Source organism: Buteo buteo, chromosome 26, assembly GCF_964188355.1.
Source record: "Buteo buteo chromosome 26, bButBut1.hap1.1, whole genome shotgun sequence".
Lineage (NCBI taxonomy): Eukaryota > Metazoa > Chordata > Aves > Accipitriformes > Accipitridae > Buteo > Buteo buteo.
In genome coordinates, this window is record NC_134196.1 from 12005473 (window position 1) to 12029372 (window position 23900).

At 47.3% G+C, this 23900-nt stretch overlaps 1 protein-coding gene across 1 annotated transcript; it reads left to right on the top strand.

Annotated features, from left to right (window-relative positions):
• Positions 1 to 11486: 11486 nt before the first annotated feature.
• CSRP2 (cysteine and glycine rich protein 2) lies at positions 11487 to 20434 on the top strand. The gene is made up of 6 exons (XM_075057982.1): positions 11487 to 11579; positions 15318 to 15436; positions 17393 to 17561; positions 18588 to 18720; positions 19400 to 19493; positions 20107 to 20434. Exons 2-6 carry the CDS (start codon positions 15325 to 15327, stop codon positions 20181 to 20183), a joined length of 585 nt encoding a protein of 194 aa, XP_074914083.1. The 5' UTR covers positions 11487 to 11579; positions 15318 to 15324; the 3' UTR covers positions 20184 to 20434.
• Positions 20435 to 23900: the final 3466 nt, after the last annotated feature.

The window sequence follows — 23900 nt, forward strand, 5'->3', positions numbered from 1 at the left end:
AGAAATTTACCATATATGACTAATTCAGACAGACAGTAGTAAATCAAAAGTCTGTTCCTCATCTATACATGAAATTATTTATAACATAGTGAAATTCTAACATTAGAGTGGTATATTGCACAATAATTTTCTTTCGTATTTATTTATTTTTCCAACATTTCTTCCCTGAGGTATAGTTGAACTAGGGAGAAAAGAATCAAACTATGAAATACTATATAAATTCAACTGCAAACATGCTGCTAAGACAAAGTAAAACAACACTGGAACTTGACATGAGTTATCTGAAAAGGTCAGGGCAATAGATGTGAGACGATGTAAACCATGTTGTCCTCCCAGTCCACGTGAAAATAATACATTCGTGTATACATGTGTGCTTGTGTCTGCGTGTGTGTGCGCATTCTGTACCCACTTGTGGGCTGCTCTCAGGCAAGGAGGAGTGAAATAAGCCAGATAAGGCTTTGGGGTGGAGGTGGTGAAAAGGCTGTTGGGCAAAGGGGAAAATAAAGGATTAGGCAACATGGTACCTCCTGCATTTTCCATATGGTGAGAGCAGGAGGAGTGGGGAGGCAATGGGAGCAAAATGATTATTAGGAAGTATTTGTATACGCAAACAAGCAACCCCCAGAAACTACTTCCGTACACATTACTGAGACGATCAGGAAAGGATTACGTTTACACAGATTTGAATAGCATATGAAGTTCCAGAAGCTAAAATAAACAACTCCAAGGATCACTGACTTCCCTCACTCGAGCAGGACTGTGGTTGGTTGGACAAGTCTGGAGCAACAACGGTCAACACTCTCCTCTTGCAGGACTGGGCAACCCATCGTTTCCCCAATTATAAAAGTTCATTTCAAACAACAAGGGCTTAATGATGTGCTGACCCCCCCGGCCCAAACATCCACATGAAAGTGCAGGTTCTCCATCCTCAGTGGGGAAAGCCTCACTCAGCTGGCATAGAGTTTGCTTGAGCACGTACAATCCCGCTCCTGAGCTATCAGCACAATGAACGAAATGTGGGCAAACAGGCTGGAAAATGTATTGCCCAGCTGTGAACCGGTGGGCTGGAAGCAAGGAAAGAAACTGGTAGAAATTTCCGACACCTCCAAGGTGTCCAGGTACCCTACAGTTAATGGGATTTGGTGTCTCACCTGCATGACCGAAAGCTGATTTGGTGTCTAACCAGCCTGCCTGTCATCTCTCCAAACAAGAGCTGTACTTCTGAAGCACACCAGTGCTTTGAGAACATTTTCTGAAATACCAAATGGGTAAGAGCAACCCGAGTGCGGTGAGAGAGGAGGCAATCTCCCCATGAGAGGTCTTCTGCTGCGTGCCCTGAATTTGGCAAGTCCTCCCTGAAGGCAAAACAGCTGCAGGCTGGTGGAAACTACCAGCATTCATTATCCTGAACGTGTAATTATCAGCAATTGTCTCACCCAATGGTTAAATCTTCGTTTCTCAGCTGATTTCCCTATTGGTTTTGGCACCAGATTCCAAATGTGCCGCAGGCGATGGAATCACCCCATTCCCTTCTCTAACGTTTAGAGAAGACCATTGAAAGTATCATCAACAGTAAAAATTGTGCTAACTTCCAAAGCAGTTTTATTTTAGCTTACATCTCTTGCAATTTAAAAAAAAAAATCCTCTTCTGTTTTGCATAAAATGACTGCTTTTTAGAAGAGCTAATTACTTTCGATTCCTGTTAACCTTTTTGCTGGGAACATAATGTCAAACTGAAAACAGTATCTGGTTGCATGACAACAGTTACATGTAAATAAATCAAAACAAATTTTAGTTGTGAATTTCAGGCCCATGTAATTATTCTTAGGACATTAAAAGCTGGTTTTGGAGGGACGCGTACAACGTCAAGGGTCCTTTAAAAGGCCTAGTTCATACCAAATAACCACAGGCTGGAGACAAAAATGTTCTATTTGTGTTGTAAAGCAAACACAAAGGTTAGAGTTTGGTATGCAAAACTAATACAAAGGCTTTTTAATGCTGCAATACCTGCTGAAATTTTTCAGCGCACGTTGCACTTCTGCTCCGTTACTGTTTCTGTGGGGTTTGGCCCGAGTCGTGCTGAGACTTCGCTGTTGGAAATACTGACGTGGCTCGCTGCGGGAACAAGACTGAAACCACGTATGGTGAAGGAGAGACAGACAGAAGGCTGCTCGTTAAATGACATCGCATTCCCATAACAGTAACGCCTAGCATTTCTTCGTCAGACTCGCGTGTTGACCTTCAGCTGGTGAGAGGATTCACAACCAGCTGTGACGGCGATACGGCTCGCCGTAGTTAAAACTTATTGCCCCCAGCGTTGGCTGCTGTTATCCTCACTTTACAGGTGGGGGAAGAAGGCCAAGGAAAAGGAGCGAAAACCCGTCCAGACCCTACCGAAATCCATTGGCCTCTTTTAGCTGTCATTAGTGGGCTCCTGATTTGGCCTCAGCCTTGGCTAGATGAGGGGCTCACCTACTCTTAGTGTACTCTTGGTGTGTACTTGCACTGAGCTCGAATGTACAGAACAAATAATAGAGAGTAAATAATAATGTGTGTAACCAAGGATCAAAAATGACACAGACATCGCTATGGTGATATGTATACTTACATATGTACATACAGAAATATATGGCTATATACATTTCTGACTTGAAAATCAGTCCTGAAAAAAAAAGTACAAATTATTTTGAGTTAGGGGAATAGCCTTTTGGTGGTAAGGAATAATCACCATTAAATCCTAAAATTTCAATTAATATATTGTTTATTAAAGCTTTGGAACATCTGGACTGGTACAGGAAAATAAATCTTAGGACAAAAAAAAATCAAAGATAAATCTTACTGTACAAGCAGTACTATGACTTGCAAGAAATACAGAAAATACACATATTTCTGCATCTAGTAGCCAGTTTGAAGTTAATAAACTTCTGAATTTTAAAATAATTTTTTTCAACCTATTCCTAAAACCTCTCTCATGCTGATGACTGTCTGTCTCTTTTGTTCAGTCTTCATGTCTCAAACAGCATTAAATAGTGGTTCTTTGTCCTCATCCAGAGACCTTTTCCACTGGGGCCTTGCATATTATCTTCCTACTTATCTCTGTTTCAGTTTCCCTTATTACCACTCATCTTTTTTCCCCCATTTACACATTTACCTTTTTTGGTCTCTTTGCTTCCTTTTCTCACTCCGAGCTTCACGCTTTCTCTTCTGCCTGTCACGGTCTCCCCATTTCCACGTAGAAAACAACCTCCAGAATCTTTTTTTTTTTAAATTATTGTTTAATCCTTACCTTTTAGACGATAAATCTCGGCCTCCTCCCCTTCAGCCTCTGTTTGTATGTCTTCTCCAATATCAACTTTTGGGTTAAGCAGGCTGTCTTTCTGACCTCTCTATATGCTATCTCTTTTTATGGTGCAATGTATCTTTTAATTAATTGTATGGAAAAATCCGCAGCCGAAGGAAGACCAGAAATGACCCTGTGGAAGACGATGGCAATTTGCTCATTTTTAAAGTTTGTGCAGATAGCTATCTCATCTGTGCTAGAAAAGAAAACAGTTTACTATTGCCCAACAACTAGAAAGATAAACTGACTTTGAACACAAAGCAGAATGAATAAGAAGCACAACAGCCTTGTTTCATTGCCTTGCTTAATGAAGTGTGAAAAACAAACTGACAGCACAACAAAGAGAAAAGAATAATTGATTTTTAAATGTATTCCAAAGGTGATATTTGTAATCCAATTAATGAGAATAGTGTAACTCGTTTGGGCTTTTTCCTGACCATGGAATTTCACTTTTGTTAAAGCTGGATTTTCCTTTCTGAGTGATAAAATATCTGTAGGAATCTTTTTGGCTCTTGCTTTGCTTTTTTATGCCTATATTTCTCAGCAAAAGAGATCTGTGTTTTACAGGCACTGCTCTATCTTAGCAGGACAGTGCGTGTGCCGTTACAGAGTGCATGTTACGTGGCGATGGCCGTCATAATTTGAATGCAGCATTAAAGATAATGAATAAGCCAAGCGCTGAAAGCTGACCATCAGCACCACACAGAAGAGGTTCTCACACCCTGTAGCCTCCTAGTGCTGCTGTATTTGTGCCAAGAAAAAGGGATCGGTGCCAAAACTGTGTGATGTGCAATAGCTAGCCAACGTGATCTTCTCAAGCACAGCTTGTTTTCACTCGCGGTGTGTGGAAGGAGGTCATAAATCGCTATCCAAAGAAACCACAGAAAAGCAGAGTGCCTTACAATGATTTGTTGCTGCTGGTGGAGTTATACGATCAGCCGAAGCCAGCATTGCTGCTAGAAATGATTTTTGCACAGTTAGTTTTAACTGGGAACCGTTGTGCATCCTGATTAATGCTGTGGCCAACAAGAGGAACAGAGCACAGACAGGGATGAGAATAGGAGAGAGCAGTGGGGCCAAGGGACATGGGGAACACTGGTGCCAGCGCTGGCTGATGGATATTTCTGCTGATGGTGGAAGGAAGCATCCGAGATGAGCGGTTTCTGCTGGGCAGCTCACATCAGGAACTCACTGTGCACTACAATGGCTACATTTGCAAATGCAAATGCACTACAGTATTAATACAATCACAGAGACATCTACGAGCTCTCAGTCTTGACATCGTCTCCTTGCTGAAGCCCCTGCGTATAGTCAGCGTTTCCATGGTACTATTGTTATATGTTTTTACTGGTTCAAGTAATTATTGAGTGATAGAGGTAATTAAAATACTCCAACCAGTGATGATAACTGTATTAATTAATAATCAGCATTATCTGATTTAACTCATGAGGTATTCATTCCTCCTCAGATGGCACTTAGGTGAGCAGTTCAGCTTCAGTTCTTCCCCAAACACATCGGAAAATACAGACGTGAGGTGTTACTGTTGTATCACCCAGCTGCTGCCGCGAATCCTGCGCACCAGGGACAGGTCAGAGACAGGAACGGGTCCACCCAGAGCTCACGGAAACTCACGCCAGTGGCAGGAGCTAACGCTGCCTCACCTGTAGCCAGTATCCGCTGGGGAAAAAAACCACCGCACAAATGCAGTGCTGCCGCCGGTGCGTTGCAGGGGGTCAGACTGACAACTGCTGAGTGCCAAAACAGGGTGGGAAGAGCTCTCAGCCGCGGATCTTCCTCGGCAAGCTGCCTGCAGCCAGGACACCCTTGCTTTTTGGTCAGAGTCTGCTGCAGTTGCTTAGTTTCCAGGCAAAGGAAGCAGAGGTGGGTTGCAGCTTATGGCTGGCTCTTGTTGCTGCTGCCACATCCAGTCTTAGAAGCACCACTAATAGGTGCCCAGTGCCACCTATTCCCCTGCAATGGGCTGTTAATGAAGCATAATCATGTTTACGGAGAGTGCTGTCTTTCTCCCACCATGAGACTCAACGTCGGACGAGGTATACCTATCCTTCCCTTTTCTACTGCTGGAAAAAGATTTCAGAGCATGCTCAGACACTCCCCAGTGACATGTGTTTGTCATTGGCATTACAGTCAGTTGCAAAGTGGGCGTCCGATGCTCATCTTTTTTGTTCAGATGAGAACAGGAGCAATATGCAACCCCACGGAGCCCCTCTGCAGACAGTCAGGGTAATTAAAACACTGCTGGCTGCAAGGAGACATGCAGCCCAACCACACTCAGGAGCTTATTCCCCTTGAGGCTGGGTAGGTTTCCTGCCAAAACTTCCACTCCCTCTCCCTAGATCTGACGTTCCCAGCCTGGGAAAGGAGAGGCATCATTGCATCTTACCATGTTGCGCTGCCGCGGGGAGGGACACCAAAGAGACGTTTTGTAGCAACGGTTTCCAGCAGGCATCGGCGCGTTGCTGGCTTTACTGGGTTGACCAGTAGGGCTGACCACCCTCTAGCTGTTTCTGTGGAGTCTGAAATGCTTTTCCTTTGACGTGAGGATGCAGGGAACTTCATGCAACGGCAACACGATGCAACCTGGAAAGCATCCACCCTCTTCTTTCTCACAAGAGCCAGCAGGGAGCCCTGGCCCACGACTGGCAGCGGCTCTGACGAAGGTTGCTCCCAGAGTGATGTAAGGAGCCCGAAGCGGTGCCGCTTGGCAGGCGGGCAGGGAACGGCACCATCGCCGTCCTGCCCTGGCACGACTCGCCTTTGAGCTTCCTCTTATCGGGACAAGAAGCTACACGCAGGAGCGTTGGGGTGGTGGAAAAGGGTTTAGGGTCCCAACCATTACTGGGAAAGAGGCTGTTGGGGGAAAAAAAGGAATCGCAAGGGCTCTTTTTTCAGCCCAACCACTGCTTTTTGAAGTTATGGATTTAGCAAGGCTGCCGTCTGCTATCCGGGCAATGTCTTCCCAGTAACTCCCTTAGCAGCCTGGTGGAGCTGGGAAGCTTTCCGCGAACAGCAGAGTCGGACCATTTCACCTTGCTATCCCCTCTGTGCCTGCTATCTAATATTAAACACATTTCCCTGCGCTCCTCAAAAATCAGTAACGGTATTATTGGAACAAGCTGTGCGGGTCCTCGAATTTTGTCCTGTGCTAATGAAATCCTGTCAGTCAGCGACAGAGCTTCTACATGGCTGAGATTACTGAAGCTCTTGCCTGCAGGTTTTTCCATGGCACGATGCAAGGGATAATCTGGCCTTGTGAGTGAATAAATAGAGCTTTACTAAAGAAATCAATACTTTCAGCCTAAATTAATGCCTCCTGCCAGGGAGGTGACATCATAACTAGTCCAGGTATTAGTATTCTGCTGAGCTGGCATCTGAAATAGAGCTCATGTTTTGCTAGGCTTTTCAGAAACCTCCGCTCAAAACCTCAGAACGTGAATGCAGTAACTTCAATGTTTTGCTGGGTTTTTACAGTGCCGTCGCCTGATAACATCAACACCGGCCGCCTACACTGCGCTTTACCTCACTAAATGTATTTAGGATTAGATGCAAACCGTGCGTTTCCTCCATCTTTATGGGGTTTAGATAAACCTCACATCAGGCTGAATGAATGGGAGCTCTCTGCAGGAGTCCGGATCCATCTCTCTGAGCGACCAGGAACACGCCGGGTCCAGAAAACTTTCCGGACGTCGGATACGGCGGACGGCTCCCTCTCAGCCTCTCCCCGTGGCACTTTTATACTGGGAGAAATAATCTGGAGTCACAGCAAGGGGAAGGGACCGTGCGGTCGATGCCCAGCACCCTGCCTCCTCTGCACCCCACTGCCCAACAACGGAACCGGCGAGGGTGGGAAAATGGCTCAGCCGCTGTTCCCAGGCAGGACCTTTCCAGCCCTAACCTCCGGAGAAGGGGAATTCCGTCAGCATCCCAAAAAGCGAGCGGTGCCCGCCTCCGCCACCAGCCCAGACCCCCAGCACTGGGTCACGGCCATCCCCAGGGATGGAGGATGGAGCATGGCACTCGCCTGGCACGTCTGCACAACCGTGCTGCCCTGCTCAGGAGGAATTTGGGGTGATTTACTGACCTTGTATCACTACAAATCTTATTGGGGTATGTGGTAGAGCTAACCCCAGCAGTGATATATCCGGGCGATGCTCCATCTCCCTCTGCAGCCCTTTCTGTGAGTAATATTAGATGTTAAGGCGGGACCGAGAATTCCTCAGTGTGGGAAACACCTGGGATGCTGCAAAAGCCTAATACGTTTGAGGACCTGTGCTGAAGCAAATACATATCTCCCTTGGTCATGACTTAGAACAAACCAAATTGTTCAAATTAAAAGTTTAAATCTTCTTTATTTCTTTTAAAAATCTGATTGCAGAGAGCTCTTCATTATCAGTCCTTACATCTTAGGAATCAAACATCATGAGGTATAGTACTAAAAAATGAATGCTCTATAAAAAAGAAGATCTGGAGAGATTCCCAATAGGGTCACAAATCCGACTATTGTTTTCTATATTGAGAAGCATCACTGATATAAAGACATAGGTTAGAAAAGATGAAAATACTTACAGTTTTCTTAAAATTATGCTAGCTTACATCATGTTGTTTATTGGACACCCAAATAGCGGCTTCTTATAATCACTAGGCAAATGAGGATTTTATAATTAACTTTATCCAAGAATTAAAATTTCCTCGAGGTAAAATAATTTATCAATATGACTAATGATAAAGAAATCAGTGAGCTTGGAAAGCACAGCCTTCTCATACTGAATGTCTCCAAGAGCTCTACTTTGGATTTGAAGAGCTGATTAAAAAAAAATCAAAGCTCTGGTAAACTCTAGAACTGTCTGCTGTATTTTCATTAATTTGTGCAAACTCCACTGATTTATCATTGTTATAGTACCAGTAGAATAAATGTATAGCACTCTTGAGATGCATGAATGTTTAGATAAGGAAATTAGCTAAACACATATTCCCTTCTAGGCTAGGGCAAACCTGGGTAACTCTGGGCATGAATGATTTTTTCACTAGCTGATATGGCATACAGCTCACTTGAAAATTGCTTTTACTAGGGGCAAGTTTGAGGGTTGGCCAGTGAGAAATTAAGCAAGGTGCCATGGGAACCACTGCAAGGCAGCTAACCTCAATGGTTGGTAAACGATAAGCTCTAATGCTAGCTTTAAACCGTCTTTCGTAATAGGAAAATTAGCTAAATGATGCTCTTTCGAGAACATAATTAAGGGAGCTCTATCAGTAGTAGCACTATTGGGATAAAAGTAAGTCTGAGAAAAATGATGTCAGAATATGACTAAACGCCCTGCAAAGTAAAATCTGGACTATCTAGAATAAACTTTCATAAAAGAATAGCAAGGATTACCAGCAGAGCAAGCAGATTGACTCTGCCATAAGCAGACGTGTGGGACCATGCTTACAAGATCAAACGAGGGTAAGATAATCCCAGGTGAGTGGAAGGTATTTAGTGGCTGTAAAAGGCCAGAGGACACTGATGTGTGACAGGTCTTTTGAGAAGTAACTAGGTCAGACAAGCTGATGATTTACTCAGCTCCCTGAAACATGGAAAACAAATTTTACATGAAATTATGGCATAGCTAAAACCTTGGCAATTTTGTTCCGAGGTGATAAACGTGCTTTGGGTCAATTCTACAAGTGAAGGGAGAACTGGTTTTGTGTAGAGCCTGTGGGCTTTCACACGGCCAAGGAAGCAGAAGGGAACCGAGGCACAACCTCCCCGCTCGCAGAGCTCTCGAGTCAGCAGGGAAAATGAACGGGAGCTGTTAATACACTTGAATGCTGTTTCTCAAGAATAAACTGTCCTAATTATAAGCTGCTGAGCTCAAAATGGCAGAAACCAGTCACAAAGCTGGCAGGCTGCAGGAGCCCAGGTGGGAACTCCTCGCCAGGCCAGCGAGAACAAAGAGGCAACATCTGAGATTTTGGGCAAGCGAGTTGGAAAGAGGAATTGATGGCAGGTGTTAGGCAGGAACACGGGGAAGGATGGGGTGGTGTCAGGAGGATGGTGAGGAGGGTGAAGGGGCAGTGGGGCTGCTCGGGCAGTGGGAGGGATGCTCAAGGGAACAGGGTGAAGAGTGCAGGACAGCAAGGAGGAATGCGGCAGGGTCGGATGCAGGCTTTATCTTTAAAAAATTCTGAGCTATGCCCTCAGGACAGACAGAGACAGAGAAGAAGAAATCTGCTGAGGAGATAGGGTATGTATGTTTATACATAAAATAAGTGTGTATTTATAGATAATAAAGACATATATGCATAGTGATATTTATAAAATGTATTGATAGAAATAGTCCTTATCAATAGAAATGAAGTATGTGGTGAAAGTTTTCATTCTTGCTTTTGTTTTCCATCATTACAAGGTATTATTCCCGAGTGTCGCAGCAATGTATTCCTTAATATTGTTCCCATAGTAATGGACTTATTGACATTTATGTCTGTCCCTCATAGTTACTCTGCTTCGGACAGACTGACTAAATATTAGACACGAGAAAATTAATTCTTGGATGTCAGACTGTCTTCTAGCTCACTTAGCAGTACCTCACTGTTGAAGAGTGTTTTATTTCATCCCAGCATGGCCCCTTAGTCACAATGAGAATTTCCTTCCTTTGAGTACAGTCAGACCTCGCTAGAAGTGTGGTGCTCCTCTTCTCCCTTTGGGATCGCTGCTGTTTATTTATTATAGTCTGTAGGAAATGTTATCAAAAGGGAAAATCTAATAGCTTTGGAGGCTACCTGAGGAGTCTCGGTAAATAACTTAGCATCATCCCATGCAGTTCCAGCAGGGCTGGGAGCAGGACAGGTTGGACAAGAGAGCACAGGCATTTCACGCAATAAATGGAGTCAGCCTGCTCTGACTCATACACCTCTTATTTGTCTGACTTGGAGAGATCCTCTCCCTTCATGTAACCTCCAACTCGTGAAACAACAGTTGCTAATACTTCTGCTTCTTGTTGTGCTCCCTTCCCTCAAAACCTAGACTAGAATTTTTGCTATCATGCTTGAGGTCAGACTCTTGGTCTTACAGCGAAGACCACCTTGTTGCACGGGAACCCAGACTGGCTTTGCTTACGGAGCAGAGCTGTGAGATGTGCATAAATCGTGCAAAATCTGGTCATTCGCAATCCATTGCAAGTGCAAAAAAGAAATAATAAATAGGAAGGAAAAACCTCAGTGAGCTGTGGCTGCCATTGCGCTGTACAGTGCTTGTGCCGGAGGTTTTGTAAGGAGCTGCCTCCACCCTGCTGGAAAAAGTCATTCCTGTGCTGAAACAGAGCAACCTGGCACTAGTACAGGTAATGAGTGGCTGATTTGGTGTTTGATTAATGAAGAGGAGATAAACCTCCATCTCCCTCTAAGCACATGGGAGCCCTGTGCGTGATCCCGAACCGATCCAGCCAGCGCATGACGGCCCTGTGGACTGGGGAGATGGGGCTGTTTCTAAAAAGCAGCTCAAGCGCTGAGCTGTTTTCTACAGCATGGACTGGCTGGCGTGGAGAGCCCTAATTGCTGGCCTTTTGTGAAAACTTCCTAATTAGCCCACGCTGCAGCAACGGTTCAGTGGGGAGCTGTGGTGCCGATTCCTCCCCTGGGCACCTGCTAATTTATCTGAAAAAGGGCTTAAGGGCGTTATCTTCTCAGGGAACAGGAGGAAAAATGCCTTTATTTACAGCATCCCCTTGTCCTTGGGGCTTTAATCCTTTCACTGAGCCCTACACACCTTCCTTCCCTCTGCTCCTGGTGAAACGGGGACGGTGAAGCAGTTTAAAACTTAAAGAAAAATCCTAAATCTGGGTAAAAACACAGGTTGGGGTGCTGTCAGAGAGCGGAGTGGGGATCCCTCCTTTGGGATACCACCCTCGGGGTGCCTGTAGCGGGGTCACCCCCCCTTCCGTCCCCCACACTGGGTGTCCCAAAGAGTGTCACGGTGCTTCACGGATACGGGTGGGGGGGGGGCACACGGCTCCCCCCGGCCCCGGTCTTACTCCAGCAGGGATGGGGGCACGTCCCAGGGATGGAGCCGGGAACGGGGGGGGGGGAGAGAGAAGCGGTGAAAGCGCTGCTGCTGGCTGGGGCGGGGTCAGGGCGGGGCCGGGGCGTGGCCGCCATGAGCTCCGCCCACGGTTCTTTAAAAAAAAGGGTCTGCGGGGCCGCGCCGGGTGGGAGACGCGGCGGGAGGAGAGGGAGAGAGGAGGTGAGTGCGGGGGGACCGGACCGACCGACCGACCGACCGACCGACCGACCGACCGACCGACCGACCGACCAGGGGGGGTGAGCGGCGGGGAAGCAGCCGGGTCTTTTTGCTGCTTTTTTTGCCCGGTGCTGCTTTTCTTGCTGTGTCGAACCGGGCTGCAACGCGCTTGGCTTCTCTGATGGATCGCTGAAAAAAAAGCGATCCAGGATCATTGGGCAGCCTGAAATTTCCTCAGGGGGCTGTCTCGGGGCTGGTTTAGGTTTCTTGTAGTTAAACCTGCTGTTAACAAATGGGTTGGAAAGGGCTTTTGCAGTTGCTGTGGCTTGTTGATGGCGTTTCGGGGAACGCTAGGTGAGTAGCATGCTCCCCTTTTGACGGGGTACAAGCTTAGCAGAAGTCAGGATTTTCTTATTAGCTGCCAACAAACCTGCAATCGGAGTTGTTGGTGCTGGTAGTGAGATCGTCGGGATGTTTAATTGCTGCTCCTCAGCTCCCCGAAGGCCTGCCTGAACTAGCCAAAAAGTCTTGAGGGAGCAGGGAAGGCTTAACGCAGGACTGGAAGTCTGAATCGGCCGCTTGTGGAGCTCTCAAAGGAGACCCGGGCAGCACGAAGCTCCAGGGCGGCGCTGGGAGAGCGGCTGGCGGGCAGGAGTACAGGCATGTCCGCTGTCCTCCTACGCGCAGAGCTTCTTCCAGTCATCGGCCCTTTTCCCCTTGGGTGCCTCCTGGGCACCGCTGCCTCAGGGGAGCCCTTGCTGTTGGGTAACCGGAGAAATATTGCCGTTCTTCCCACGCGAGCCGTCATGAGAATGTTACGGGGAGGATAAATGGAAATATCTTCTGTGGAAGAGGCCAAGGTCACCTTGAAGTACTGACTTCAATTCCTTTTTGATTTTCCTTTAATGACTCCTCAGAGCCCTTATCAGAAGGTTTGAGTCAGCTAATGGTTGCCAGATCGTCTAATACTTTGTCTCCTTTGGGAAGGAGGAGCGTAGCTGCACCCTGTGTTGCCCAATATTCTGTGGGAAATCTGGGGCAAATCCAGATCCTCAGCTCTAGTGTGCATGGAAACTAAATAATTAACAAAATGATTAAAATAATTTAGACTCGTGTAAATGCCCAAAAGAACATGAGCGTGGGGATGGTGAGAGGAAAAGACAGAAGTAGTTCTTGTACCAAATACCGTTTATGTTTTGGAAAGCATACAAAGTGGAAAGGAATCTCTTCTCCCTTTTTTTTTTTTTTTTTTCCAGTCCATGCATTCCTTTTCCAAAGCTTTGTGCAGCCTATATTCCCTTTAACTAAGGACGCTCTTTGCCATGATTGATGTCAGCTGCTGTGCGGTAGCACAGCCAAGCACTTGAATAAAAGAAATGGAATCTTAATTTTTAGACTCTACAGTTGTGCCAAGAATGACAAAAGCAAAGTGGGAAATGTCATAAAACTAATTTTATGAGCTCGGTCAGGGTATTAGTGCTAAACCATGGAGCAGTAATGGTGCTAATCCTGTGGAAGTATTAAACAAAGGGCTATCTCAGTAATTAGTGTCAGTGTGCAAATGGCACTGCTCAGCCACTCGGAGGAAGTTTCCTAAGCTTTTGCTTAGGAATGTACCTAAGATGCCCCAATTTAGGTTAATAAACTAATCTTATTTTCCCACATGCCACGAATGGCTGGCTGCTTGTCTCGGACAAAGGTCTTGTAGCAGCCTGTCTCGGCGGCGTGTTTTACTCGGGGAACCGCACAACCTTCCCTGCATCCCTAAAACTGCTGAACTACTGGTCAGGCTGCTTGGGCAGGAGGCTTGTTCTAGCAGCGCTAGCAAGATGGGGCACTTAATTCGGGCTTAGCCAAAACTACTGCTCCGAGATGCGATTTGCGGGTCCGCTCTACCTTGCCTGGGGAGCCCGAGGCAGCAGCCGGGCGCCCGTGAGACCCCTCGCTCTGCACCAAGGGCTCTCCCCCACCTCGGTGAGAGCCCCTTGGAGAAAGGGGATCTGGAAGCAAAGTGCTCATCTCTGGTTCCCGGTGTCACGGCAGCGCTTCCAGTTCCTCTCTGTTGGCCGGGGGGACAAGTGGAGGTTGGTAGTCCTTGCTTTTGGCTCGGAGGGATGAGCGGCGAAGCTGAGGGCGGCAGGTCGTGGGTGTTGTGTGGGGATGTGTCGCATGTCCCTTCTCCCTGTCTGGCCGACGTGGGAGAGCTTCTGAGGGTAACTGAAGGTGAGTTGCGCCGAGAGAAGTCGGAAGCTCCCCGCAAATTCCTTTCTGCCATCTCTCCCCGATGGCTGGCCCGTACCGCAGCGCTGCTGTGGGGAGCCTGCTGGGAGGGAATGGTGCTGCTGGGGGGGGGTAGAGTGGCAGGAGGTGCCCTCCAGGCTTCCAGGGGGCAAACCCGTGGTCCTCAGCCAGAAAGCCTCTCTGGAATGAGGGTCAGTAAGGAGCGGGGTGGGGGGCGATGAGGCCTGAGCAGCTCCATTGGGTTAAACTCGCCGAATCGATAACCCTCGCTCTGGCTGCCGTTGGCCTCCGCGCTTACGAGGGGTGGTCTTCTGGTGATGAGCCGCGGGGGAGAAAACCAGCGTTCATGCGAGCCGAGGGCAGGTTGGTGATGACTGGGAGACTTCAACAACCCCTGCTGTGTTAGCTCGGGGTGGTGGCGGGAGGAGGAAAGCCCCAGAAGAGCCAAAGGTGGCTGGCAGCGCCCTGTTTGGTGCTTTAACCCAGGGCAGTTCATGGGAGGAGCAGGAGGAGCTCCCAGTCGAGCTGGGTGGGAACTGCTGGTGGGGACAGCGTGAGCGCTGGGGAGGAGGCAGCTCGGCTTGAGATGGGACAGTCGCTGCTTCTGGCTTAACGCAGGAGGCTGTTCCCAAGGCTGTCGTTTGGCACGGTGGGTGATGGTGCCTGTCCCTCCCCGCTAGCCTTCTGAGCATCCATTGCAAGTAATGCATAAAAGGGAGTTTTGCTTGATTTTAAAGCAGCTGCGGCTCCTCGAGCAGTTGGGTTTGGTTCATATACCTGTCTAGTTAAGGCGCAGTTCATAATAGCAGTGAGGTCCCCCCAAAATAATCCCCCTTAAACTTCTTTGAAGTGCAGGCGTGATCTCAAAGGAGCGCAGGCTGTTCCTACAGCCCTAGTAAGTGGTTCTCCGGTGAGGTGAACTTTGGCTTGTTCTGCATCCCAAATGGCAGGCCCTGCAGTAAAACAAAATGCCGTTGTTGGCACAATTGGTTTGCTTCCATCAGACGAGAGGCCCAGCGTTAATGAAGCATAGAAACTGAAATTACATCCATCTGGGGGGGTGTTCGCTCAAGGTACAGTAAAGCCCTTGTGCGTGAAACTGTAATTTGTGCATATCTAATTTATGTGACTTTCAAAACCCCGGGCAGGGAGAGGAGGACACGTCTCGTGAAGACCGTGTCTCTGTGTTTCTTGCGGTGCGGCAGCAGCGGTCTCTGTTCCCCTTGCCAGTCCATCTGCTTTTACAAATAGCCGTAGAGAGCCCGCCTAAGCCTTTAAGTCCGGTCTGGGATCTGAAGGGCTGAGAAGTTGATCCGAACACAAAAACTTCTCACGCGGCGGAAGGTCGCTTTTTTTTTTTTAACCAGTTGGCGAAACCGCCGGCTTGCTCTCCGATAGACGACCTTCGCAGACCCGGTTGAAAGGAGCCCGTAACCCCAACTCTCCTCGAGCCGGGGTGGTGGAGGACGCTGCCGTTAACGAACCTCTCCCCTCCCGCAGAACCACCATGCCCAACTGGGGAGGCGGCAACAAATGCGGTGCCTGCGGCCGCACCGTCTACCACGCCGAGGAGGTGCAGTGTGACGGGAGGAGCTTCCACCGGTGCTGCTTCCTCTGCAGTGAGTATTGCCCTCCCGCTCCCCTCCAAAACCTCTCCTGGCATAGCTGGGAGGGGGGGGTCACACCAGCAAGGTGCTGGTCCACGGGAGACGTGGACCCGGCTGGCGCCCGTGATGCACGGGGGGGGACGGCAGCGGCCGGAGATGGGTTCGTCCATCACGCGTTGGGCTTGACTCCCGCTTCCCCGCGTGATTTCTGAGCCTGGAGGTGCCGAAGGGAGAGCGTGTCCCCTGGGGGGACGTTATCCCGCGTGGGAGGGGTGGGATGTGCCTCCCAAAGCAGAGCACATCGTGCTTTTCTCCTCCGTTTGCCTTCTCCTCAGGAGTCTAAGGGGTCTTTGGGATGGAAACCTGGCTTAAGTTGCTCGTGCGGAGGAGAAAGCCGGGTGGCAGAGCCCCGTTTGCACTGATCCGAGCTCAGCCGGACCTCTCCCGGCGGTCCCGGGGCCGGCAGCGGCTGAGGGAACGGTTATCAAACCCCAGCCCCGAAGTCCCGCGTGGACCGGGACGCCGGCGTGCCTGAGCACGGCCGAGTTGCCGATGCTTTAGCACAGCCAAAAGCCTAGACTTTCTTGGCACAGGGGCCTGTGGCTTATTTCAGATGAAAGGAGTCCAAAGCATTATTTTCCAGTCCAACCAACAAGCCCAGCGAGGCATTGGAAATCGCTTTCTCTGCTGAAAAGACCTCTGCTTAGATGAAGGGAACAAAGGGTCACTGAATCGGAGGCTCCTGCTTTGCAAACAGGCAGCCTGTCTGTCTGAATCGGAGAATTTTACCTTATGACATACGTGAGGTACTGTTTTGTCCCACTTGCTGGTGTTTAGTACCTACGGGCAGAGCTCCGAAGAAGGCACGGTTACAACCGGTCCCCTCAAACTAGCTCGCTCTCAGTCTGCAGCGTAACGTGCGCTGCGCTGGCACGCGAGCCTCGGCACACCTACGCTCCTTCCCCTTAGCTCTACAGCAGTCACAAAAAAAGATTAGATGTCTCGGCTGCCTCGTTTTCAGCCTTTTATGGGAGTTTCTATTAAAAGAAACCTGGAACTTACAGTCAAACAATGGCTCTAGTGTGTCCGAGTATTTGCTTTTCCTTAGTGCATAGTTCTGTTGGGGTTAAAGCCTGTAGACTTAACAAACATGCATTGGTTGATTTACTTATTGGATATTTGTGTCTTATAAAAAGAACTTTGGAGCTAATGAATGCCATAAGCAAAGGTCACCCTGTATTTTGAAGACTTTAAAATTCTTTTTAAACAAAAAATTCATAAGGCTTATTTTTTTTTCTTTCTCCCCAAATTCTTTATCATGGGCATAATGCTGCTGCAGACGGAAAGAGCATGCCAGTTGGGATACAAAAGAAGGTTTAAGAAGGAAATAGTTCTGCCTTCTACTGTAACCTTGAGCAGCGTGCTTGTATTGTGCTGAAGGACGATGTGGGAATGCCGGAGAAGCACAGCCTCTCCGGTGACAGCTGTGAAACAGTCCCAACTCTGCCCCAAACCAGTACTGAGGCGGGGGGGGGGGGGGAAATCTTGAAGGTTTTGTGGGTTTGTTGGGGTTTTTTTCCCAGCCCCACCCTGGCCAAAAGGGCAGGACAGGGGCTCTTCTGCACCGATAGCCTTTCGCTTCATGCTGTATGGCATCTGTCAAGGGAAACTGCTGACTGCACTATCTGGGTTTCTGAGCAGCCTCATTCATCAAACCACAGCAAGTTTCCAGGCTTTAAATGTCACGGTCATGAAGAGGTGGGAGGGAATAGAGCCCTTTATAGGGCTAAGCATAATTCACTAATTCAAATGACAACTTGCTTCCTCTAATCTCTGGTGGTCCCACAGCCTAACAGGAAGAATTGTGGACAAGGAAACCCATAACATCACTTCTCACTCGATTTTTGGCTTAGTACATGTGCTGATGGGAATGGTACCTTAAGGCAATTTAACTTTTCTTTCTTCTAGTGGTCTGCCGGAAAAACTTGGACAGCACAACTGTAGCGATTCATGATGCTGAAGTTTACTGCAAATCTTGCTACGGAAAAAAGTACGGCCCGAAAGGTTACGGATACGGCCAAGGGGCAGGCACGCTGAACATGGACAGGGGAGAGAGACTCGGCATCAAGCCTGAGAGGTGAGTGAACCGAGCTGGCGGGGAGGGGGGTGACCCTTGTCCTTCAGGACTGTTTTCGGAGGAGTCTTTCAGGCTGGATTTTGGTTAGTTCGTGTTATCTGGAATAGAAATGCTGCAAAATACCCCGGTATAGCCAAACGCAGGGTATTTAACCTGCAGCGCACAAAGCTTCCACTGGTGACTGTGTGAGTCGGCACCGTATGGGCAGGAGTTAGCGCGGGGAAAGATGCCCTATGCCTGTGCGCGAGCCGTAGGGACTGGGTTAACGGAGCCGCTGGTGGCTCTGCACGAGCCTGCAGAGGTGACTGTGGGTCCCGAGTCGCTCTCCTAAATAAGCTGCAGATGCAAACGTTCGACAGGTTCTGGCAGGGATGGATTTGGAGAGCTGTGAATCTGGGCCCACAAGAAGAATGAATTTTTAACTGGGAAATGAAGAACCATTTGTGCTTAATTATAGCCAAAACCAACAGGCCTATTAAATAGCAAATGTTCCTAGTCTGATTAAGTTCTTGCTGTAAAGCAAAGCATGTGGAAAGAAGCGGAGGTACGACTCACAACTTGCTTCGTGCGAGTTCCCAAGTTATTGCTTGACAGTTATATGATGTATGCCCTCCAGCCAGGTTCAGTGATCAGTTTAGGTTCCAGATTATGATCAATGGACAGGAGTTTAACTGAATTATTTGTAGCTTACTATCTGATAAATCCATGTCCTGATACAGAATTTAGCATTTCCAGAGAAGTTAAAAGGTGAAGGCTCCTCAGAAAACTAGCTTTTACAGTAGCTTGTTTTTATCCTTTGAACCATGGCCCTTCTTTTTTTTTTTTTTTTTTTTTGTGTGTGTGTGTGTTACTGTTTTTTCTTTCCCTACTAAGTATAACTGGATAGCCTTGCTGGTAACTTCTCCAGTTTTGCAAAAGTGTTGTATTCTGTGTGGTGTGTTGGATGCTGCTCCGTTAGTGATGTTAAGAAGAGCGAGAAGTCATTCAGTAAAAAAGTAAAGACAATGAATGTCCCGTTTCTTCCAGCACACCCTCTCCCCACCGACCCACAACAAATCCAAACACTTCAAAGTTCGCTCAGAAGTTCGGAGGGGCAGAGAAATGCTCTAGGTGTGGTGATTCTGTTTATGCGGCAGAGAAAGTAATAGGAGCTGGAAAGGTAAGGAACTGCGTGTGCTGTTTAGTACCTGCTATGTGGATTTTAAAGTGAGCAAAGCATGTTATGTGGGTTCCAGTAGGGAACGAGCTGCGGGGCAGAGTTGCCTTAAAATTGCATTTCTTCGCATTGGAAATAATAGTCAAATCCATCAGCTGAATTGAACACAAAGCACTTGAAATGCAGGGTGATGAGTGCTCACCTTGGATTTCAGAGGTGAAGTTTCAATATCGTCCCATGCCAGAGACTTGAAGCGGACCACGGGAGCGCTTTGCCCCCAGAAGAGAGAACAGTCTTGCAGTGTGCGGCTTACGATAGAGGCTGAATGTTTCAGCAGAAAGGGGATGTTCTCTGAAAATACCGTGTAAAACTGTGTGTCAGTCCGCCAGCTGCCTGACTCGCTACAGAGAGCCAAGATCTGCTCTGAATTGATTAGAGCAAGCACAAACCTTTCAAAATGCTGCCCTGAGCAGAATGCTGTGTGGAATTTGGGGCTTTGGGCCATGTGCAGAAATGCAGATGCTCTCGTCTGCTACTGGTGCACTTGAACTGGTTTTTTATTGCACCAGTCATCTATAAACAATACTGATGCAGGCATCTCCAGTTAATGCATTTTTATTTTTTTTTTTACCAACTCAGGCATTCTGTGTATTTAAACTATCTTTTTTTTTTTCCTCCCCAGCCATGGCACAAAAACTGCTTCCGATGTGCCAAGTGTGGAAAAAGCCTAGAATCTACAACCCTAACTGAAAAAGAGGGAGAAATCTATTGTAAAGGTGAGGAAAGAAACAAAGATCATTTGTTTATGGTTCAAGGTAACGTGTTATGAGGATGGATGCTGAATATATTCCTAGAATAAGAAACTTTCAGGCTGCTGTTAAGATGGAAGTGCTCTGTACGTCATAGGAATAGAGGTGAGAAATGAAATAAATATTACTGAAGGTGCTGATGTAGCTTACGTCTGCATCAGGTAAAACATTACATCCTGAGAAACGCAGCAGCAGCCTGTGCCCTCTGCCTGGGTCGGATCAGAGTAAGGAAACAAGCCAGCAAGCATCCTGCCCTGAGTTCTTGCATGCTATCGTGGATGTAAACTTGAGCCACCCAGTGGTTTGGTGACAGCATGTCTTACCAGATACCTAGCCACAGAACCAACGTATGAACTGCTTTCACAGAGTAGGTTGGGAGCTGCACGGATGGAACAGCCACGGCTATTGAGTTCAGTCATGGCAGTTAGCAGCTTCACAAAAAGGTTTTAAGCATTGCTTTTTGGGGGGGTGTTCTGCTGACTAATGGGAAGGGGCTGAGGGGGCTTAGCCTAGACAGTGGTGTTCTTAATTAACGAGCCAGAAGCATCAGCTACTTACTACACGTTCATCTTTCCTGCAGGCTGTTACGCAAAGAACTTTGGCCCCAAGGGATTTGGGTATGGGCAGGGAGCAGGTGCCCTCGTTCATGCCCAGTGAGGGGGACGGATGGCTCAAAACCCCTTACGGCTCTGCTGAGATCCTGCTACAAGAAACAGGAGAGTTTCCTAAATGTTACTAACTACTGTGAAACAGACACTAGTTACTGTAGTGCTTGGGCATATGTTCAGCAGATGATTTTTTTCTTTTTCGAAAAACAAAAAGCACTGCTTTTTCCTTGCTTTGTGTATCATACTGTAACACTTTTAATACTGAATATCAATTCAATAAACCTTTGCTTGTTGATATATCCTAAAGCCAAGTGTTATATGTGCTTTGTCAGCAATAAAAGGAAGGAAGGGGAGCGGTGTTGGGGTAATTCAGGGTTGGAGAGATGATGCTATAGACTTGGTGCAGACCAAGTGTGACTAAAAGCTGGACATACACCGCACTGGCCATGGCCTTCAGAGGTGAATGACTGTCCTCCAGTATCACACCATTATATGCGAGTGCAAGGCAACTAGCTGCTCGCTGCACAGAAATAGTAAATCTTAATCCAGTGCTCTGGAAGTGACAGGTGAGAAGTAGCTGTGTGCCTAAATGGCCAGCTGCCTCTGCCCTAGGCTCTAGTGACTGGAAAACAACCCTTTTTTCCTGTAATATTTATTTTGTGGGATTGCACCTGCCGTGGTGTTGAGGGGGTGTAATGCACAGGCCTTAATCTGCAGCTGTTTTGGTAGAGTACACCTTCTGCACAGCAGTACCATCCCTACTCAGCAAGTTGACCAAGCTCTGGCCTATCAATCACATCAAACTCAGGTTTAAGAGCAGCTTTTGAGCTTTCTTGGTAGTGCAAGGACCCTTAGGTGCCTGAAGATTCTGAGGGTTTCAGCCTCTTGAGGATAGCATGTGACCAGGTAGCTGCAGTGCAACAAGAGCAGAATAAAATTCTGTCTTCAAACATGCTGGTAGAGAACGTGACCTGATCTCAAGTTGATGGGCAAGGAGTAATGGCAATTAAACACATCAAATGCAGTGTAGATCTACCAGGTGGGTGAAAGCCATAATAGTCAGGGGCCTTAAGTCTGCTGCTGTAACTCTTCAGGAACTGCTGCTAATAAAGGTCTACAATTAGGAGACAATTACTTTGGCCTGAGCCAGATCTTGAGTGGAATGCTCACAGAAGAGCTTGGCTTCTTTTGGGGGCTGGAGGAGCACCCAACACAAGCCTGCAAGGCCCAAGCTGATAGCACCTGCACTTGCACTTCTTGGGAAGCAAATGAGAGTTGTCACCTCAACATGAGAACCAGGACCAGCCCACCACAGCCTTACAGGAGAAGGAGGTACTTAAGCCTAAAACAGTTATGCAAAAATCACCCACTTTAAGGAAGCTCACCTTATTTTTCTGCAAGTAACCAGCATTTACTATGAGCAGCTTAGCATTTTTTTTTTAAATCTAGTCCTAAGTTTCTTGAGCACCTGAAGCAGACCTTCACTGGTGTGCTCAGGCTCCTCAGCCAAAATCCTTTTGCAAAGCTAATGGCTTTCTCTTGCCTCCCGTAAGGAGGCAGCACATGAGATCTGGGCATCAACACTTCTTAAAAGCACAAACCGTGCCTCAGAGGAGCACGGCTGAGCTCCAGAAGGTAACGGGGGGGTGTAGGAGCGTCTTTGCAGCGAAGGACATGCGATTGCACAGCAAGGGCTTCACTAGAGGCCAACCACAGCCGTGGGGAGGCACGAGCTTCATTCCAGCGGCTACAACCCACATGGTGTTCTGGGGTGGAGGGGGAAGTTCAGCTTCAACTCTCATTGTGCCCTTTTCTTTTTTGGGGAAAAAAAACTTCACGGAGCGAATTTATGGAGACACATTCAAGACTGGGAATGCTGCAATAAAATGGTAAGCAAGTGTGTCAGCACAGTCTAAGGCAGAGTTTCAAGCAAGATCTACGACTGCGGTCTGAGGCAGTGAAGCAGTGCAAGCCAAAAGCCTAATTAGAAAAATGCATACTAGTCAAAGTAATACACAAAGAGCATTTTGTATGGGTTACAAAGAAACAATTTGGATACGAAGAAGAACAGAGAAACGGCTCAAAATGTGAGCCAAGAGCCTGTACAGTTCACAGAGAGGGAAAGATTACAACTGAAAAAGACAACAGTAAGGCAGAAGCAGCACACATTTCAGGTGGGAGCGAGACAGAAAGCAATGGCACAGCGCAGGAAACCTGGGCAGAAACCTTTGGTCCTGCTACTCACACTGATGATCCTAGTATTTTTCTCCTAAAAAAAATAAAAACATAACCCCCCCCTTTTCTCCTTTGCCAGCTGGACAGTTGTGCAGGAAGGGTTGATCCCCTCTGACTCTTCCAACCCAAGCAAGGACAGCTCTAATTAGAAGCGGTACCCACACCCCAGCAGCTGAGGACATGAAGACAATGATAACACCCCCTTTCCATAGCCTTGTTACCTGATGGAAGTGCTTCCTCTCCTCAGGAAAGGCATTTTACAATGCCAAGTGGCACTGTTCAATAGACAAGAAACCAAAATAATGCTCTCAACACACTACCAAGCAGATGAAACCACTCCTCACTAGTTGATATAGCTACTGTAGCAGATCTAAACCCCCCACATCAGAAGAGGTGGCAGGTGAGATTTAGGCTGACAAAAACAGGCACCTAACACATTGTTCATTTACCTATTAAAAAAAAAAAAAAAAAGCTTTCAATTCTTAAAAAAATTGAACTCTAGAAATGATTTAAACTGCTAAAAATCAAGGGCTTTCCTTTCATTCCCTGGAGGGAGTCAGAGCAGTAACTCACAGCTCCATACCGCTCTACATCCCAACAACTTATTTAACAACAGAAAAACAAAGAAATGAAGGGAAAAAAGAAAACTTGTAAACACAAAGACAATATACCTTTCAAGAGAAATGAATACCCTACATTGAAGTGCTTTCAATTGGTTACTGTCAACTTTTCAGCTGCAGCAAAGCACTGATGAATAAAATCTCAGCCCAGGCTGGAGGAATGCTTTGAGTTAGTCTCAGTTTGAAGCCCTAATTCCAGGAGAGATCAGTTCTCAAAAGTACTATGACTTCATGATCTGGAGATCTGAAGGAGTGTGTAGGATTGGAGGCAATGTGAATATGGCACTAAGTTTGTAAGATACAGCACTAAGTCTGCAAGATACTGCAAATAAATTCAACCTGGAATTAGAACGTGCAGTTTTTACTGATCTCCATTCAGTAGCCTAAGGCGGATAAAATCCAAATGCAACCATTCACAAGTAGACATTGCTTTCACAGCAAAAAAATCCAATTTGACTTACAGGCAGCTCATGGGAGGTGCGAGGGAGTGAACTCTAATCAAGCCATAATGAGGGCGCAGAGGGCAGGCTTCTTCCCAAATAAAACAAACCCAGTAACCAGCTTTGAAGTCATCAGGAACCTACTCATACCTCCCAAGAGCACTGCAGGTCTCTGATGGAGATCTTCAGCACAGAATGTCTTCTTTTTTAACAAATAAAGTACCTTCCCTGATCTTCACCAGACAAGTCAAAGGGTGGTCAGCAGAGGCGAGCTTGGGCCCAGCCTCTCCAGAACCATTGCTTGGGGAAGGGGAGGGCAGCACCAACAGTTCTCAACGTCAATATTGAACCCACACCCAGCAGAAAACAGAGACTTTATCATCCCCACTACGTGTGCTCTTAAGTCCTAGCCTTATACTTTAATACATACAGCTGGTTATAAATAACCTGATTAATTTCCAACTTGGATGG

Excerpts from the sequence above, each read along its gene's own strand:
- CSRP2 (XM_075057982.1), top strand. The coding sequence starts at position 15,325 with ATGCCCAACTGGGGAGGCGGCAACAAATGCGGTGCCTGCGGCCGCACC. Across the intron at positions 18,721-19,399 it reads AAGTAATAGGAGCTGGAAAG|CCATGGCACAAAAACTGCTT; the intron begins GTAAGGAACTGC and ends TTTCCTCCCCAG. Across the intron at positions 19,494-20,106 it reads GGGAGAAATCTATTGTAAAG|GCTGTTACGCAAAGAACTTT; the intron begins GTGAGGAAAGAA and ends TCTTTCCTGCAG.